This window comes from Anomaloglossus baeobatrachus, chromosome 4 (assembly GCF_048569485.1).
Source record: "Anomaloglossus baeobatrachus isolate aAnoBae1 chromosome 4, aAnoBae1.hap1, whole genome shotgun sequence".
Classification (NCBI taxonomy): Eukaryota; Metazoa; Chordata; class Amphibia; order Anura; family Aromobatidae; genus Anomaloglossus; species Anomaloglossus baeobatrachus.
The window spans coordinates 508,463,274-508,482,120 of record NC_134356.1 but is presented as its reverse complement, the minus strand read 5'-3'; the positions used below and the strand labels follow the sequence as shown (position 1 = coordinate 508,482,120).

The following is an 18,847-nucleotide window of genomic DNA, read 5'->3' as shown; positions in this document are numbered from 1 at the left end:
ATCAGAGGCCAGCAGGTGACATCATACAACGACGACCTACTGGCCTATGATTGGCCGGTGGCTGCCTTTGGTGAAGCTCTGCAGAGAGATCCTGTGCGTGGCGGAGAGCTATCATCTGAAGTAAAGTGCAGATGGCTATGGCTCCCGGCATAGAGCCCCAGTCATCAGTATGAGACCCCTGGGTTACAGAGAGGCCTATTACATACTGCGTGGTACGTAACCCCGCCTCGCTCAGGACCCTGATTAAAGGTACAGAACACAAATCACCGGAAGCCGTATCCCGATCAATCAGACCAGCCGCAGATCCCGATCAATAAGACAAGCCGCGGCCGACTGATTTAACTTGCAGTTCTAGCTAAATCACCGGTAGCCGCTGCTTGTGTTATAGATCGGTATCCGGCTGCCTGCCCCTGTTACGCCTTTCACCAAAAAATGGCTTGGTGTCCCAACTATGTCATGCGTGTCATAGGTTAGCCATCACTGCCCTAGAAGGTAATGGGGCCCATTTTTCCCTCCAAACCAGGTGCAATTATGCTTTTGCTGAGTTTTTGGACCTAAAAAAGGCCAATGAGCTGTTCTTGCACAAGGACCCTTTTCTGTTTGTGTCCGTCAGTGCTGCAGATAAATCCTGTATCTGTAGGTTAATAGCATTTTTCTTACTTGACAGATTCATAGAATCCTATAATGGCAGAGTTGGAAGGGACCTGAAGGGCTATCGGGTACAACCCCCTGCGAGTGCAGGTTTTCGTAAATCATCCCAGCTATATGTTTATCCCGCTTCCGATTGAAGATTTACATTGATGGAAAGCTCACTACCTATCTAAGTAAATATTCTTTGACAATTTGCGTAAAGACTTTTCCTGCAATAGAGGTCAGGCTTACTGGCCTGTAATACCCTGGATCCTCTTTTTTTCCTCTTTTGGTGGATAAGAACCACATTTGCCCTTTTCCAATCTAGAGGGACCACTTCTGTTTCCCGTGACTTATTGAAGATTTTGGCAAGCGGTACTATTATTTCCTCAGCTATCTTTTTCAAGACTCTAGGGTGTAAATCATCTGGACTTGGGGATTTAGCTTCCTTTAACTTGGCTAAGTGTTCTAATATCAATTCTTTGCTTATTGTCAACTTGCACTCTTCAGGACCATCACTTCGATCATGATTATTGTTGATGCATTACTTTGGGAGAAGACAGATACATAATATGAATTTAGTACCACCACCTGCTGTTCCACTTTGTTGACTTTCACCTTTTTGATTTTGCAGGACTGCAATTGTCTCCTTCACTTTTCTTTTGGTTTTAACACGCCTCCAAAATTCTTTTACTTTACTCTTGGCCTCCTTTGCAAATCTCAATTCGTGTTCGGCCTTAGCTCCTTCGACGCTTGTCTTGCAGAGCCTGCAAATTGCCATGTATTCTTCCCTATGTATAACCCCCATCTTCTTGTTGTATGTTTCCATTTTCTTTTTAAGCACGTAATGTAATTTTTTTGGTCATCCATCCTGGTTTCTTTAGGTCTTTCTCATTTTTCTTCCCTTTTAGGTATTGTTAGTTCTTGTGCTTTTAGGATTTCCTTACGCAAGGTTTCCCTTCCTTCATGTGCAGTTTTGTGCTTAAGAGTTATGTGCCATGGAATTCTACAAACCCATGCTTTTAGGCCCTTGAAGTTTGCTCTGCTAAAGTCGAGTCTTGAACTCTGTGCCTTCTCAGGTGTTCCCTCTCTTGCAACCCCAAATTCAAGAATAGCATGATCACTGAGTCCCAGTGTTCCTACTACCCTTAGTCCCTTAACCACATCTTCACTGTTTTAGTACTAGGTTCAAAATGGCTTATTTCCCTTGTATTTTCTTCTACCAGCTGGGAGATTAAGTTGTCTGCAAGGGAGGATAAAAATTGGAAAGAACCTTTACTCTTACCTGTGAGGGTTTCCCAAAAAAATGTCTGGGCAGATGATTCCTTTTAAAGCAAACCAAATAAAGGCAATCTTTTTTTTTTTTTTTTTTTTTTTTCCCCTCTGGAAAAAAGCCCCCCCCCCCCTTTCCGACATCACCAGAGTACAACAATGGATGGCAGCACTCTTGTAGTGGAGCACACACTGCCAGCTAATTATTGGTTGTGATTTCTCCTGTGCAGTCCAGGAGCCTGCAGCTGCTTTGCGTGCCTCTAAGGAAACAAAAGCTATAGGATTGAGGACACATTAATTGCTAGAAAGTCCAACCACTGGGACCCCAGTGGTCCTGAGGATACAGCTCAATAGATCATTGTATGGGAGTTTGAGGTGCACCCTTCCAGGTCAAACTTTGTCAATAGGACTACCAAAAAAGCTATTTTAATCAGTAGATCTTGGAATAATAATACTTTTCACAATTGGATTTGTTTTAAAAAAAATAAATAAATAAATATTCCTGTCCTGAGATCTTATAAATGTGTCCCTCCTGTATACTGTGTAATGGCCGTGTCTGACTGTATGGGGACATGATCTGATCATACCACATCTTCTGGGCAGGTGAGAAAAACAAGAGTACACAGATATTACAGCATGGGATCACAAATTATTCTTTCTATGAGGTAAAATATTTTTTAAAAAATCATACAGGGAAATGCTTTACCAAAAAAAAAAAAATCAGAGCCGATCTCATGCCATGTTACTCGTATCTATATACTCTCTTCTTCTGTCCTCCCCAGCTCAGGAGATGTGGTGTGATCAGACCATGTCACTGTACGGTCAGACAAAAATTATTTAAGCCAGGCACACCAATGTTAGAATTGAAAAGAAAAATGTGTTTATTTTGTGGTTCACAGTAAACAGTTCAGTAATGTTACTATACGGTCAGACACTGCCATTACACAGTACATAGCAGGGGCATATACAGTATATAAGATTATCTCAGCACAGGAACATTTATTTATTTATTTTTCAAACACATCCAATTGTATAAATTATTATTATTCTAAGATCTGCTGATTAAAATTAAGTTTGAATTAGCTTTGTTCATGGGAAAACCTTTTTAATGTACTCTATCTCTAATTCTGCAGTGTCTTGTTCTTGGGACCCCCAGCCAAGAGATTATGGCTAGGGAATAACCTGTGTTAGGCTGCTTTCACACTACGTTTTTTTTAACATCCGTCATAAACGTTTTTTTAACACAAAAATGGATCCAGTGCAAATGCGTTTTCATTTCAATGCATTTGCAATGGACTCGCGTCAACATGCGTTCACATGCGTTCACATGTGTTTGCGTGCGTTAAGGCCACTTTACACGCTGCAATATCGTGGCCGATATCGCTAGCGTGGGTACCCGCCCCCATCTGTTGTGCGAGACGGGCAAATCGCTGCCCATGGCGCACAACATCGCCCAGAGCAGTCAGACTACTTACCTGCCCGGCGACGTCGCTGTGACCGGCGAACCGCTTCCTTTCTAAGGGGGCGGTCTGTGCGGCGTCACAGCGACGTCACAGCAGCGTCACTGAACCACCGCCCAATAGCAGCGGAGGGGCGGAGATGAGCGGGACGTAACATCCCCGCCCACCTCCTTCCTTCCGCATTGCAGCCGGGAGGCAGGTAAGGAGAGCTTCCTCGTTCCTGCGGCGTCACACGTACCGATGTGTGCTGCCGCAGGAACGAGGAACAACTTCGTTACTGCTGCAGTAACGATAATCGAGAATGGACCCCCATGTCACCGATGAGCTATTTTGCACGTTTTTGCAACGATGCAAAATCGCTCATAGGTGTCACACGCAACAGCATCGCTAATGCGGCCGGATGTGCGTAACGAATTCAGTGACCCCAACGAGATCGCATTAGCGATATCGTAGCGTGTAAAGCCCCCTTTATAGTAAGGATCCAGCGAGTTGCAGTTTTTTAACTTTTTTCAAAAACGCTACTTGTAGCATTTTTGAGCTGCGTCTAAATACTGCAAATTGCTGGATCCTAACTAAACAGCACGCAAACGCATGTGAACGCTGGCATGCTGATAGACAGGATCCTGCTTGCTCTACTGAGCATGCACAGAAACCAGCATCGCGTAATCAGTCCCTCTCTCCCCCTCCCTCTCTCCTCCTCCCTCTCCCCCGCCTGAGAGCAGAGGACGCTCGTAACCAAGGTAAACATCGGGTAACCGCGGTCTTAGTTACCCGATGTTTATCTTGGTTACGTGTGCAGGGAGCCCGGCTCCTAGCAGCTGCAGACGCTTGTAACCAATGTAAATATCGGGTATCCAAGCAAGTTACCCGATGTTTACCTTGGTTACGAGCTTTCACAGCTGTTAGATGTCGGCTCCCAGTCTTTCACGTTCAGTTCCCCTCACTCCCGATCACGACTCCAATGCCCGCCCATAAACTTAAAGTGACAGGATCCTGCAAAATAACACATGCGTTTGCACGAGTTTTTTTGCTGTAAAAGCAGGATCCGCTTTTGCAGCAAAAAAACGTTCATGACGCATATTAAAAAAAGTAGTGTGAAAGCAGCCTAAGCATAATAACCACCCTTGTAAGAGAAATAATGAATGTGTCTAGTATGTATTATTTTCCAAGAAGATTCATTTTCCCAGTTATGAAAATTTGTGCTGAGTTTATAAAATGAAAAACTTGTTGCCGCTGATATAGTGCATTATCTATGACCCTTTATGGGATCGGATTAGAGTTGGTGCAGCACAAGTTATAAGGCCTCAAAATGATAGTTTATTGGTTGATAAAATTCCAGACCCCGCTGTAATACTATACTCCTTTTTCGCATTATCTCACTCTTCTCGCTTTCTGACATTTGCAGAGCTCTGAGAATCGTCTCTTTGGCAGGATCAGTATGGTTTGTTACAATTTCAGTGACCTTACTCTGCTTCTTTCCGTTTTTCTCATGAACAAATTGCATCATTTACAGCCATTATCTCCACATCAAACACACTGTGCTCCTACTTACTTCAGGGGTGGTGTACTTTTACCAGCCTGACAATGTGACATTAGAAGCCGCTGAGGAGTGCGGTAGCATCCTGTCAATCAACAGCAGCCTGATTGCAGCGAGAACAATGTCTTCCTGCGGTAAAAGGTTTGGAAGTAGCTGCCACATCGGAAGCGAAGACAAATGGTGAACAGGTTCTCTTAGAACGTCTTGTGTCAGGCAGTCGCCTGCTTATGATGAATTAATCTGATAATTGCAGTGTAGCGGCTTTTAGTTTGCACATAGTCCACGAGGGACAGGAGTAGCCGCATCAGGTCCTGGTGTCGAGAAGGACCTAGAGAGCGCTTTGCTTTATAAAGCTATAAGAAATGCTTCTCCAAACAACTAAAAACAGCTAAGCTACGGAGTTGTGCAGATAAAGAGAGGACTTGTTCACATGTTGTGTTTTTTGCTATGTTTGTCCACAAACCCCCCCCCACTCTGTATTTTACAGTACCAGCAAATGAGAATTCAGAAATGTCAATTCTTTCTGCAGCATTTTTTATAACTCATTCTGATGAAGGGGAAAGAAGAAAAACCCATACATTTCATGTAGCGTTTTTCCTACCTAGTGAGGTTTCGGGTACAAAAATATCTACCGGAAATACTTAGAGGTGTTCTTAAATATCTTTAATTAGCTAGCATGAAAATAAGCAAGTTTGCAGTTGACTTGCTTTTTCAAGCTACTGCCATTTTCTCTTGCAGTGTGAAATTTTATCTTTTATAGTATTCTGCTAGTTTCCTTCAAACTTGGCCTACAGGCATAGTGCACAGTAGTTTCATTTCAGGAGAGGGGTTAACTCTTAACATACCTGTCACATCTCCCCAGACCATTGATTTTTGTACAGCAGCTATTTGTTCACCCATTTCATCTCCCCTTTCTCCCTCTTATTTTATAAAAATAGATGCAGTTGTAAATTACCAGCCCCCAGCTTTCACAGCAGGTCTCCTAATCACAGCTCTCTGCTTCTGTTCAGACCTGTGTGTTGATCAAATGCCTTGTCATCTGTGTGTAAATATAGTTATCATAGTGTAAACTTGGAACAAACCACTGAGAGTTGAAGGTATTACAGCAGAACTTGTGCTGAGCTCTATCATTCTACTAATATTATAGTTCTATTTGCCTGAGCTGTCACTCAGCGGTGAGCCCACAATGCTGGAAACCAGGCAGTAAGGAAGCTAAGGAGACTGCACAGCTCAGAGCTGCTCAAGAAACAACTTGGAAAATACTCTATGTAAAGTGCTATGGAATTAATAGCGCTAAATAATGCTAATATTAATTCACTTATTATATTAACTATTATTATTCTACACCATTAACGTGTGCACATAACCTAACAGTGTTTAGTTAAGGTGAAACCCTATGTTTATGATCTACGTTTCATCACTTTGTGATTAGTGATTGTGTATAACTTTCCGTGCTTCAAATCCATGTCTAAATCAAGATGATGAATTTCAATTGCTCCTCTCTTTGCCTGAACAAATGTGACTGTGGAACATAAAGTCACACAAGGTATTTACTAGCCAATAATAGAAGCGGATAACAAAGCAATGTGTAAAATGCTGACTGTTGAAGCCATTGAGATGCTGGCGTCTGTTTGTTTATTTATAGACATGCTAGCGTTTCATCTTCTCTTCTTCCCTACTAGTGCATGTCCATCAAATACAATGTAGATTATATTTATTTATCAGGAGCCGCTTCTCTAATCTGTATAACCACATGCTATCCTAGTACACTAAACTTTAGTTTTCTCATTTTTGTAGGTTTACCGATTACTACAATCCCAATTACAAATAAGTTGCGATGTTGTGTAAACTGTAAACAAAACGAGGATAGGTTTTGAAAATCTCTTAGTCATGTTTTATTCACAACAGAACATAAAACACAGACCATAAGTTGAAAAGTAGACATTTATACCATTACATTTATAAAAAAAAAAAATAACATTTAGAAATCGATGGCAACGAGACATAAAAAAAAAGTTGGAACAGGGTTAACAAAAGGCTAGAAAAGTAAGTGGTGTTAATTGAAAACTGTGAACCAGTTAATTGAAACCAGCTGTGTTCATTAAGTCATATGGCTCTGTATAAAAAGAGCATGATAGAGAGGCAGAGTCTCACAGAAAAAGATGGTTAGAAGTTCACCAATTGTCATATCTGGGCAAAAGCTCATTTAAAATGGACTGAGGCAAAAACTAAAACTGTTGTGTGGTTAGATGAATCAAAATGTGATTTATTTTTTTAATGGAATCCATGGATGCTGTGTCCTGCAGACTCAAGCTGAGAAGAGTCATCCATCTTATCCATATACAGTTCACAATCCTGCATCTGAGTCATTGACTCTACTGTTTCTATAGATAGGGCACTCCTCACTAGTAGTGATGGGCGAACCCTCCCGATGTTCGCCAAAACGTTTTGTAAAGTTCGAGTTCAGGGCCAAAGATGATGCAAACTTGCTTCCGAACCCCAAGCTTGGACTTTACAGTTATGGGATGGGGCGGGGAGGGGGGCTGTAAAATAAAGAATATAGTTAATAATAAACACTTTCATTAAAGTTACCGGTCCTGTCACGCGTCCTGCAGACCTGCTCAGCAGCTGTCTCCCGGCTGCTTCTGCTTCCGGGTCCGATCTTTAACTTCCGGTGATATTCACTGCACTGCTCGTCACTCGGCAGGCTTCGGCTTTTTTCATCCGTGTTCGCAGTGACGTCAGGGTTCACCCAAGTCCATGGCTTAGCCATGGACTCGATTGAACCTTGACTATCACTGTCAGCCTGCTTCTCGCTCTGTATAGACGCTTATCTGTACTCTGTACAGAGTGATGAAGCAGAGCTGATATTGCTCTCCCTGCTTTTCGCTCTGTATAGACACTTGTCTGTACAGAGCGATGAAGCAGAGCTGACATTGCTCTCCCTGTAGACTACGTCAGACTAAGGACTTTTTTATAATCAAGATGGTGACTCTAATTTTTTTTTTTTTCTCTAATAAGATTTTTTTTGTTTTTTTTAGACTGTTTACAAGAAATTCATGGTGACCATTTCTAATTTGGCATGACACCATGAATTTCGGGCTTAGTACCAGCTGATAATACAAAGCTGGCCCTAACCCCATTAGTACCCAGCGTGCCACCGCCATCAGGGTCGCTGGACGAGTCGAGTAAGCAATGTCAGCTCTGATTCATCACTTTGTACAGACAAGCGTCTCACCAGAGCGAGAAGCAGGCTGACACTGATAGTCAAAGTTCAGTCGAGTACATGGCTAAGCCATGGACTTCGGTGAATCCTGACGTCTCTGCAAACATGGCCGAAGACTGCCGAGTGATGAGCAGTGCAGTGAATACCACCGGAAGTTAATGATCGGACCCGGAAGCAGAAGCAGCTGGGAGACAATGGCTGAGTGGGACCTGCAGGACGTGTTGTGGGACCGGTAAGTTCTTCACCCTCCGTTTCCTGATGACAGCCACTGTGTACGCATTCAGTTATGTTAATGGCCATCAGTCCTTGATAGGATGACGAGGATGAGGGGGGGGGGTTGGAGAGAGTTTTTGTCATAAATCTAACACTGTTAGGGTTTGTGCGCATGTTGTGTTCTGGCGTGACAAATAAAACGCAGCGTTTAGGTTATATTTTGAATGCAGAATGGATGCGTTCTGGATGCTTGCTCTCCCACAGACCGAGGGAAATGCATCCAGAACGCACAAAATAAATGACATGTTGCTTTTTAGAAAGCATCGATTTTCTCAAAAATTTGGAATCAAAAACGCGTTTTAAAATGCAACGTGCGCATGGAATTTACAAATTGTCATAGACTTTGCCGGGGACGCAGAACGCATGCGTTTATGGTGCAGTTTAAAACTCTGCGTAAATACATGAAAAAACGCAACGTGCGCTTAGACACTAAACCTCTCCTATGGGTGGAGGGGTGAGTGAATGTTATACATAGCAATGTGGTATAGGATATTTGCCATTTTATAATTGGCAAAATCAATACTGAGCTTTTTTTTTGTAGAAACACAAATATCTGACTAGCTATAATCTTACCCTAGACTGAATATAGCAATCAACTGGTTACTTGTAATTGTCAGGCACCCTTTTAAAGAAAAAAAAAAAGTTGTATACAGCGCACACCTTTTTAAAGTTTACTTTCAGTCTTCTATTTTCAAGCTGAGATTGGGCATGGTGAGTCCCAGTTGCACCAAGTTAAGGATGTTGGTTACCGAGCCACAAGTATGAGGATCATTGAGGGTTGGGCACAGGTTCTATGCCGTTAACCCCTATACGACATCCGCCATACATTTGGCACTGCGGGAAGTGCATTCCCGCAAACCGATGTATATCTGTTGCATCACACAGTGACCTAGGAAAGAAGGCTGCTCTCTCTGACAGCAGACCATCCCTGCACGTCGCCCCGGGGGTCTGTACTGATCCCTGCATCGGCAATCACTGTGATTGGCTGGTCAGTTCTGTGTGGAGCATATGTAAAGGTTACTATTTATTATTAAATTTACTATAAAAGAGAAAAAAAGGGGAGGATAAAGAGCTCATCAAAAAGCACAATTCCAACCTCCTTTGGTGGTAGAAATCCCCCCCCCTTCCCGCGCGCGCGCACACACATCTCTTGTTGGGCCCTTGTGCGGCTGCAGTAATGAATTGTCTGCCCCTGTACATGCGGCACTGTGCAAAACAAATTCAGAGATGCCTACCCAAGTTGCTAATTGGGCAACTGCTGACAAAGGGTGGGGCAGAATGAATGGGATAGTTCAAAAGTACAACTCGTCCCATAAAAAACAAGCCCTCATATGGCTGTATTGACAGAAAAATGTAACGCTATGTGCCCACGTAGCGTATTTTCATGTAGTTACGCTCGATCTGCACTGCAGCGTAACCGCATGTGTCCTGTGTCCCCAGCACAATCTATGAAGATTGTGCATAATCCATGCCCATGTGGCGTATTAGAGCGCAGCGCTTCAGCTGCTGTCGAAGCGCTGCGTTGTAAGAAGTGACATGTCACTTCTTTCATGTGCTTTGTATGCAGGTCTTGCTCTGTCTATGGGAGGGGCTGCATCCAGACCGCATGAAATCTGCTTTTCATTATGGACTGTTTCTACAGCGATTTGAAGCGCACATGTGCTGTTCAAATCGCTGCAGAAATTTCTGCAGGGACAGAACGCAACGTGGGCACATAGCCTAAAAGTTATGGCTCTTGGTAGAAGGGGAGAAAAAAAAAAAGAAAAATCGCCCATAGGTGAAGGTTAATAGACCTTGTACGATTCCTGGCAAGTATCATACACAACTACACTGACCAAGGTATAGATTTGTCTCTACACTTGTTCAGTCAGATTAGATTGGACAATAACATTGGATGGACACTGTAATACCAGTATTTTTGGATTGCCGCGCAGTAACTTTAGAAGAATTGAGATGACACTTGTGAATCCCAAATATCTAAAATGATCATTTCTTTATAGGATCTAAGGGCAGAACTTTTCTTCTTGCGGAGACTGACAAACCAATCTGGCTGCCAGTGGTAAGGAGTCTTATAGCTGCAATGCTCCCCTGGGGAATATATTCAAATAGTCTCCTTCCTCCCTGAAGAGAGAATCTCTAGTGCCACCTACTGGAAGTAGCAATCCTAAAAGTTAAGTGACCCTTAACAAGCCTTTTCATATGACCTAGGATTTATGCCTGATCAGAACCTCAATTTGCAGACACGGTGTTTCGGGATGATTGTCCCTCTTCAGTGGAAAGAATGAGATCTGATCTGGCTGAATGAGAACCTCTACTGGGGTCTAAGGGGAAAATCTGGCTGTCAGTGGTGAGGAGTCTTATAGCTGCAATGCTCCTCTAGGAAATATTCAAATTGCCTCTTCAGGGAGGAAGGAGACAAACTCTAGTGCCACCTATTGGAAGTAGCAATCCTAAAAGTCAAAAGTGGCCCTTTAACAAGCCTTTTCATATGACCTAGGATTTATGCCAGATCAGAACCTCTGTTCTTTATGGAAATAATTTCCCTGTTTTTTTTTTTTTTTTTAAAAAAAAAAGTGAATTCTATAATTTATGGTAAACTCCAATTGAAGGGTAAAAAAACTTTCTCTACTGTGTATTTTTGCTTTCCCTCGACATCTGCTGTCAGGGTGAGAGATCTAGACCCCCCTTAGCTATTAAATCATCAGTACACCCCAGAGTCCAAACAACCTTTGTGTGCATAGGCTTTTGTAAAGGTGACATTGCTGTGAGCGTTAGAGGATCAGTGACTTAAGGTAATAATGTGTTTTGGGTTTTTTTTGGAAAGCTTTTGTCATTTTTCCCTGGTTTCTGTGCTGGGATCTGTCTGTTTTGGGGGCTTTTATTCCGAATACAGAACAGATTTTTCTTTAGCTCTTCAGTGTCTCCACTGTCTCCTTTCTCGTCTTGCCTCACACTGTGCGCTTGCTTTAGGAAGATAACAGAAATTCAACCTGTTTGATATCTTCGTTTGACCTTTCTCCGTATCCATTTCTTGCCCGATTTCTTGTATCCATATATTTATTTTTGCCTCACCTTAGCATCACGTACAGATTTACAAACCAATATTTCTACGCAGCTTTTTCACAAATTGAAAGAATAGAATATAATTGGTGTTTTAAAATATTGATTTTGCCATTGAGACAGACCGGTAGAATACTGCGGGAAAACAATCAATGCTAGTCGGAGAGTTCAAGTATTATTCCGCTTCTTGTAAATAATATTCTAAAACTTATCTTCTCCCGGCATTTTTTTTTTCTATTTTTATTTTTTTAGCTTTATTAAAATTACTGGCTTAGTCTTTTTATAGCTCTTCTTGTGTAACAGACCTGCAGCCAAGGAATTATTTTCCCTCAATGTCATCCTTTAGAGAAAGTTGGCTGGAAGCTTGGGAAAAGATGTTGATGCTTGTTGATGGTACAGAGATAAAAAAGGAATCTGTGTGAAAAACTGTACACGGTTTTTTTTTTTTTTCTGCTACCTCTCATTGAGACTGGCTAGAACCAAAGGAGAGGAGAATGATGAAGAGCTTTCTTTGGGCTCAAGTCTGCAGTCACTCTCACTCGGTTGTCAGGATTTGCCGAGGGCAGGTGGTTATATGACTGCAAGTACGCCATTTGTATACTTTTTGCCACTTTCCAACTTGATATGTCTGGCTTTACTCAATTCACTTGTAATGAGTGAGGATGAGCACGTCTAGTCGTGATGTGACCGCATGTATGTAAATTATACTTGCAGTCACACTCCCAGCATCAGAGAATCCTGACAGCACTGCGTACTGTGAGAAGTCACATGGTTGCTGCAGACTTTAACCCCATGCCTGGTCAACCCCTTTAAAGAAGACCTGTCGCCACTTCTGAAATCCAGTTTTATAAATACTTGTATTCACCATGATATATCAATTTTGGAGCAGCTTTTCTCAATCCTTTGTAAGCTCTTCGGAAAATGAGTGAAGTCAGACTTGAGTGTCAGTTGGGTGGACGTGTACATACACCATCTAGACGTGGTGCCAGTGCTAAACTTTGAAGGGACACACTTTGACAAGAGAATTCCTTACGCAAAGTTGTCAACTTAGTCATACATTTTCATGATGAATAACGGAAAAATAACACATCTGATAGATCTAAGAAAGTTCCAGAATTTCTGCATTATGGACAATACAAATATTTACTAAATATATATGGGAGACTTCAGTGGTCGTCTTCAGGTGCAGAATAGAGGGTGCTGGTTGTGTGGCTTCATTTTGGTTAATTACTAGTTATAACTTTTAAAACTTTCTCAACTCTGCAAATTTTAAATGGATTCAGCATTACATTAAAGGGTTATTCCCATCTCCAGGATCCTATTCCAATATGTACAAAGTGTAATATTTGCAAATGCCTCCAATTAGACATGTAGTATAGTTCTTCTGATTCACTATGTTGCTTACCTCATGTTCAGGGCATTGCAGGACTTTAGGTATCCATGATTACGACCACGCATATAGTCAGTTACTTGCTCGTGGTTATAACCATGGATACCTAAGGTCCTGCAATGCCCTGAACATGAGGTAAACAACAGTGAATCAGAAGAACTATACTACATTTCTAATTGGAGATATATGTTAATATTATTGCAGCTGCTACATATTGGGATAGGATTTGGAGATGAGAATACCCCTTTAATGGGAAAACTGAAATGTTTCAATCTTTCTGTAAAAAGGATCAGCCATGCCCCTGATCACACTTTATCTCAAGTGTCTCCTGGTTTGATAACCTCAATAATAAGTGTCTTTTTCCTAGCCGTATTGCTATAAGCTTTATCATTTCAGTTTTATAATTAATTTAGTTTTGTTTAACTGCATGTCAACTATTCCATTCATCTGAAGATGACCCTGAGATCCGATTAGTCTGTGATTATCTCCCTCTCCTAACTCACCTATTTTCTGAATTCCTTGGCATACGGATTGTGGTCTGGTCATATTCTTGTCCGGTTTGCTTCTTTTGGTTACACAATGGGTGGAGGTTTTCGATTCACAAGTTTGTAATCGCTATCATTTTTCTATTGTTCTCCAGATTCATCCAAACACTTTTAGGCTGGTTTCACACTACGTTTATTTAACATCCGTCCATAACGTTTTTTTAGCGGAAAAGCGGATCCAGTGCAAATGCGTTTTCATTTCAATGCATTTGCAATGGACTCGCGTTAACATGCGTTCACCTGCGTTTGCGTGCGTTATAGTGAGGATCCAGCGACTTGCAGTTTTTTAACATCTTTCAAAAACGCTACTTGTAGCGTTTTTGAGCTGCGTCCAAATACTGCAAATTGCTGGATCCTGACTAAACAGCACGCAAACGCAGGTGAACGCTGGCGTGCTGATAGACAGGATCCTGCTTTTGTACTGAGCATGCCCAGAAAGTACTGAGCATGCCCAGAACCAGTCTCGCGTGATCTGTCTATCTCTCTACTCCCTCCCTCACCCTCTCTCTGTCTCTCCCCCTTCCTCTCCTCCCTCTCTCTCCCACCTGAGAGCTGCGGACACTCGTAACCAAGGTAAATATCGGGTAACCACTTCTCTTAGTTACCCGATGTTTACGTTGGTTACGTGTGCAGGCAGCCCTGCTCCTAGCAGCTGCAGACACTCGTAACCAAGATAAATATCGGGTATCCAAGGCCGATGTTTACCTTGGTTACCAGCGTCTGCAGCTGTCAGAAGCCGGCTCCCAGTCTAGTTCCCCTCACTCCCGATCACATGACTCCAATGCCCGCCCCTAAACATCCAGTGACATGATCCTGCAAAGTAAACATGCGTTTACATGCGTTTTTTGCTGTAAAAGCAGGATCCGCTTTTGCAGCAAAAAAACGTTATGGACGGATGTTAAATAAACGTAGTGTGAAACCAGCCTTACATAATAACTGCCATCTCCTATCTCAGTAATGGGAAAGTCTTCATTGAATACAGATTTTACCTCAGAATTGCGAATTTTGATAATGACTGATCAATTCTGGCAAAAAAGCAAATTTGTCTGATAAGAAATATAATAGTGTTATATTATCGGTATGTACTATTGATTTCTGAAATAAAAATTAAAATGACAGTTGCTCTAAGTAGATTGCGCCAAATTTCTTAAGACACATGGCCCTTAATAATTCTCTGCAGTTTTAGACTGTCCTACAGTCAGAAAATCTAAAATTCTTATGACTAGATGCATATTTGCTCCAAAATTTGCAATATTTTATGGCATAAAGGGTAAAAATTCTGTGTAAGGGGAATGTGCACGCATATTTAAGGGTATGTGCGCACGCTGCGTTCTGTAATTGTCATAAAAAGTGCACCCTCTGGCAGACTTTGACAAGTGTAAACACTGCCTTTGACACCAAAAATGCATCCAAAACGCATGACTTGAAGGGTCGGGCATTCAGAAGCGCAGTCACAGAGAAAACAAGTACGCGCGGCACCACTGGTGACGCTGCACTGAATAGCATGTCTGTACACCCCTGTGGGCGTGCTAATATGCGAAGAGGGAGACTAGTTGGGGGACATAACGCCCAGGGGACTAGGCCCCTCGCTCATTAATATAAGATTAAAAGATCTTTAGAAATACTTTTTCTAAAGATCTTTATCTGTCCTAGTGTATACAGGGACGTTTAGGCAGGGATTAGCAATATGCACCCAGAACTGCTCGTGGCTCTGGGTGCATAGGGGACCTGACAGGCTCCTTTGTAAAGAAGCTCAGACGATGTATGCATGGCATGTTGTTTTATGTTGCAATGCATGTGTTTATCCTTTTTAGCTTTTTTTTCCCCCACGCATTTTCAGTAGCATTATCGACGGTACTCACTTGAGAAAAGGGTATGTGTACGCAACATGTTTTACTATACCCCCTTTTGGCACACAATGTCCACATTTTCAGTTGGTGAGCATGGTGCAAAAACCAGAAATTTTATTTTTGCGCTGTTTGTGACTTTTTGAGATGTTTTACGCAATTTACAATTTTGGGGGACTTTGTCAAAAACTGATCTAAACTGCTTGAGAAATTTGGAATAATGGTTCATTTGCAGACAATAGTTCTCTGTCAGCTCAGGAAAGATGGCTCCCTCATTACGTATAATGTGTAAAATGTAAAAAAAAACCTTCCAGATCTAATTTCACACAGCTGTCATCTCGCCCTTTTACCCCACACTGATTGCAATGAGATGAGATCTGGAAGGGTTTGTAATAATGCATAAAGTGTGCAGCAGTGCGCAGTTATATATTATTACAAACACTTCCAGATCTGTTCCATGACATGAGATAAAGGACGTGTCATGATGAATGTGAAACAGCTGTAAGCTGGCTATGTGTGTTTTAGTTTACTAAATATTCAGAATATGCCATTATAAAGAATAATTATTTGACCCGGTGAGTGCAGAAGTATCAATCTCCTTACTAAAGTATTTGTGATCACTGTTTTTGCTGATCACCTGTGAAGACTGCTGATTGATCACTTTAGTGACTTCTAACAATCCTGCAGCAGCTGGCTTGAGTATAGCAGTGCTGACATTCACTATATATTATGAGATCTGGAAGTGTTTGTAATGATATATTACTCAGCATTGCTGTATCTCTACCCAGTAGCTGCAGAGATCAGTCTGGAGAAGAGGGCGTGTTATTTTTTTTTTCTCCCCTTTGTCTCGCTGCCTCATGTTTGTGATTGTTCAAAATACTGCAGGGGAAGAAGTACACGCCCCAAAAATAAATCTCTGGTAATTCCTAGTTGTATTAGAACGTAAATTGTAACCTGAACATTGCGAGCTAATATCTCCACAACTTAGAGGAGAAGTGAAAAATATAAAACTGTTTTACTCAGCTCTGCAGTCACTATTCCATAATGTGACCAGTTTAATATATTCAAACTAGTGAAAAATCTTCTTTAAAGGGAACTTGTCACCGGATGTTTATAATGCTTACCTAACGGTCTGTGCGGAGCAGACTGGTCGGATGGGCGTCTCCATTCTCTGGGTCCCGCGCCTCCTCTTTCGGCCATCTTTGTCCTCCTCCTGAAGCTAGTGTGGATGACGCGTTCCACATCAACTACACTAGCCGACCGTGAGGTCCTGCGCAGGCGCACTTGATCTGCCCTGCTCAGGAGCGCGGAACCCGGTGAATCGAGACGCCTATCCGGCCAGTCTGCTCCACACCGACCGTTAGGTAAGTATATAAACATCCGGTGACAGGTTTCCTTTAAATCCCTGCAACAGTCACAGGATGTATTTTCTATATAGCATTGTAAACTGTTTGTATTACAGTTAATCTATTGGAATATTACTTGATTACTGACTAAAAAAGTATCTTTTTTTTTTTTCTTCTTTCCCTTAGAGAACAACCCATCTTCACGACAAGAGCACATGTCTTCCAAATAGATCCCAGCACGAAGAAGAACTGGGTCCCAGCAAGCAAACAAGCAGTAACGGTCTCATATTTTTATGACAGCACAAGGAACAGCTATAGAATTATCAGTGTCGATGGGACCAAGGTGCGTACGGTTTCATATGATTAGAAATTATATTTGCCTTATTATTCAACTTTATGATATATTATTTGACTTAAAGGGGTTTCATATTCTGCTTAATGGTCCTATAGTGGTTCCAGAGAAAAACTATAACCCCCTTCCAGATCTGTGATGCACCTTTGCACTGATTTCTGCATCCATCTTGCGAGGAATGTAATAGTGAGTGCAGAGAGGCGGCACCGGCCCAGGAGGCCAATGAGAATGTCATTTGCATTCTTGTGGCCACATTATGACTAGATTTGCTCAGCCTCACTCAAAATAATTGAATACAGCTGACACCCGTTGTATTTTTGTCAAAATTTCGCTCACATCACCGTATAATTCCAACAAGTGCTAGCCAAGGTTTTATCAGAATTCACTCAATTGTTCTACTATGGGTTAGTGCCGATCAGCGTTGTATTTTCTCATGCCGATTCAGCGCGAGAAAGAAAAAAAAAATTGCTACATGCTGCGATTGCCAGTGTCTCGAATCACGTGCACACATAAGTCTATAGGTGCGTGTGAAACGTTGAACTGCACTCTGATGTCTTCTGCGTGCAGTCCTATAATACACTGAGACAGGCAATGGAGAAGATGAAAAAATTAATCTCTCCGTCTGTAAACAAATTCTCTCATGCAAGAGAGTCAGAGCAGAGTTTAAACCGAGTGTCATTAGCATATCACATCCGATACACTCGCATTTGATGCTATACGCCAGTGTGACCCCATCCTGAAGTGTGTTTTTTATTTTTTTTCTAATTCTTCAGATCTGTTAACAAGGAGTATTGATGATTAGTAGTGATGCGAGCTCTACCATGATCGGGTGCTCTGTACGCGTTAAGAGCAGTTTAAGGCTCAGATGGGTGCAACTCGAGTACCGAGTATAATGGAAGTCAATGGGGAACTGAAGCATTTTTCCTGAAGAATTTCCAGAGATGCTCGAATTCCCCATTGACTTCCATTATACTTGGGTACTTGAGTCTCGCCAAGCATCCAACTGCTCTTAACGAATACAGAGCACCCGAGCATGGTAGCGCTCACTCATCACCAATGATCATCAATACTTCTTTTTAACAGATCTGAAAAATTAGAAAAAAACCATACACCTTAGGTCGGAGCATGGTAGTGCTCGCTCATCAGTAATGGGTATTAAGGGCTTAAAGGGATTGTCCACTATTCCGACGACCCCCTTCTCATTCACCTTGTCCGCTCCCATAAAAATAAATGCGGTTGCGGTTCCAGCGATCTCTGAAGCCGTGTTCTCAATCCCTACATGACATTATGACATGTGGGCCCCGTGACCAATCAGTGCTGGCTTCCTCCACTCCTACTTCAGATGTTTGAGCTAGAAGTTAGCGCAGCGCTCACATCCTACTCAAACATCTGAAGGTGGGGATAGATGCTGATTGGGTCACAGGGCTCGCATGTCAGAATGTCAAGTGGCTCCGGGAACGTAGCTTCCAACATCACTGCAACCGAGGCGGCACCGAAGGAGAGTAATGGCCAATTTATTTTTACAGGGGAAAATAAGGGGAATGAGTAAGGGTTATCAAAGTAGTGGACATCCCCTTTAAAGGAGTTGTCTCCTCATTTACAAGTTATGCTTAATGTGCCAACGGTGCTTCAAAAAAAAAAAAAATTTATAAAACACCTTCTGGACCTATGCCGCCACTCAGCGCTAACAGCGTTGGTCTGAGGGGTATTTATTTTTATTATAATCCACTTTCTTGTATAAACAGAAACAAACATTAGTGACCTGTTATATCTCCAGACGCTCCACAGCCAATACTCCGTTAGTCCCCATTTACCAGTTATACCGTGCTGAACCAGAACATGCTAGCGGCACCTCTATGGCCAGATATTGGCTGCAGCTTTCACCTGCCGGTTCGGCATGTCAGTGATC

The 18,847-nt window shown here is 42.2% G+C and overlaps 1 protein-coding gene across 1 annotated transcript in view; it reads left to right on the top strand.

The window, feature by feature from the left end:
* Nucleotides 1-18,847, top strand: part of HOMER2 (homer scaffold protein 2) — a 321,735-nt gene that overhangs the window by 108,641 nt on the left and 194,247 nt on the right. The window contains exon 2 of the mRNA XM_075345844.1: nucleotides 16,773-16,929. Coding sequence (XP_075201959.1) covers nucleotides 16,773-16,929 — 157 coding nt within the window. The remainder of the gene's footprint in view (nucleotides 1-16,772; nucleotides 16,930-18,847) is intronic.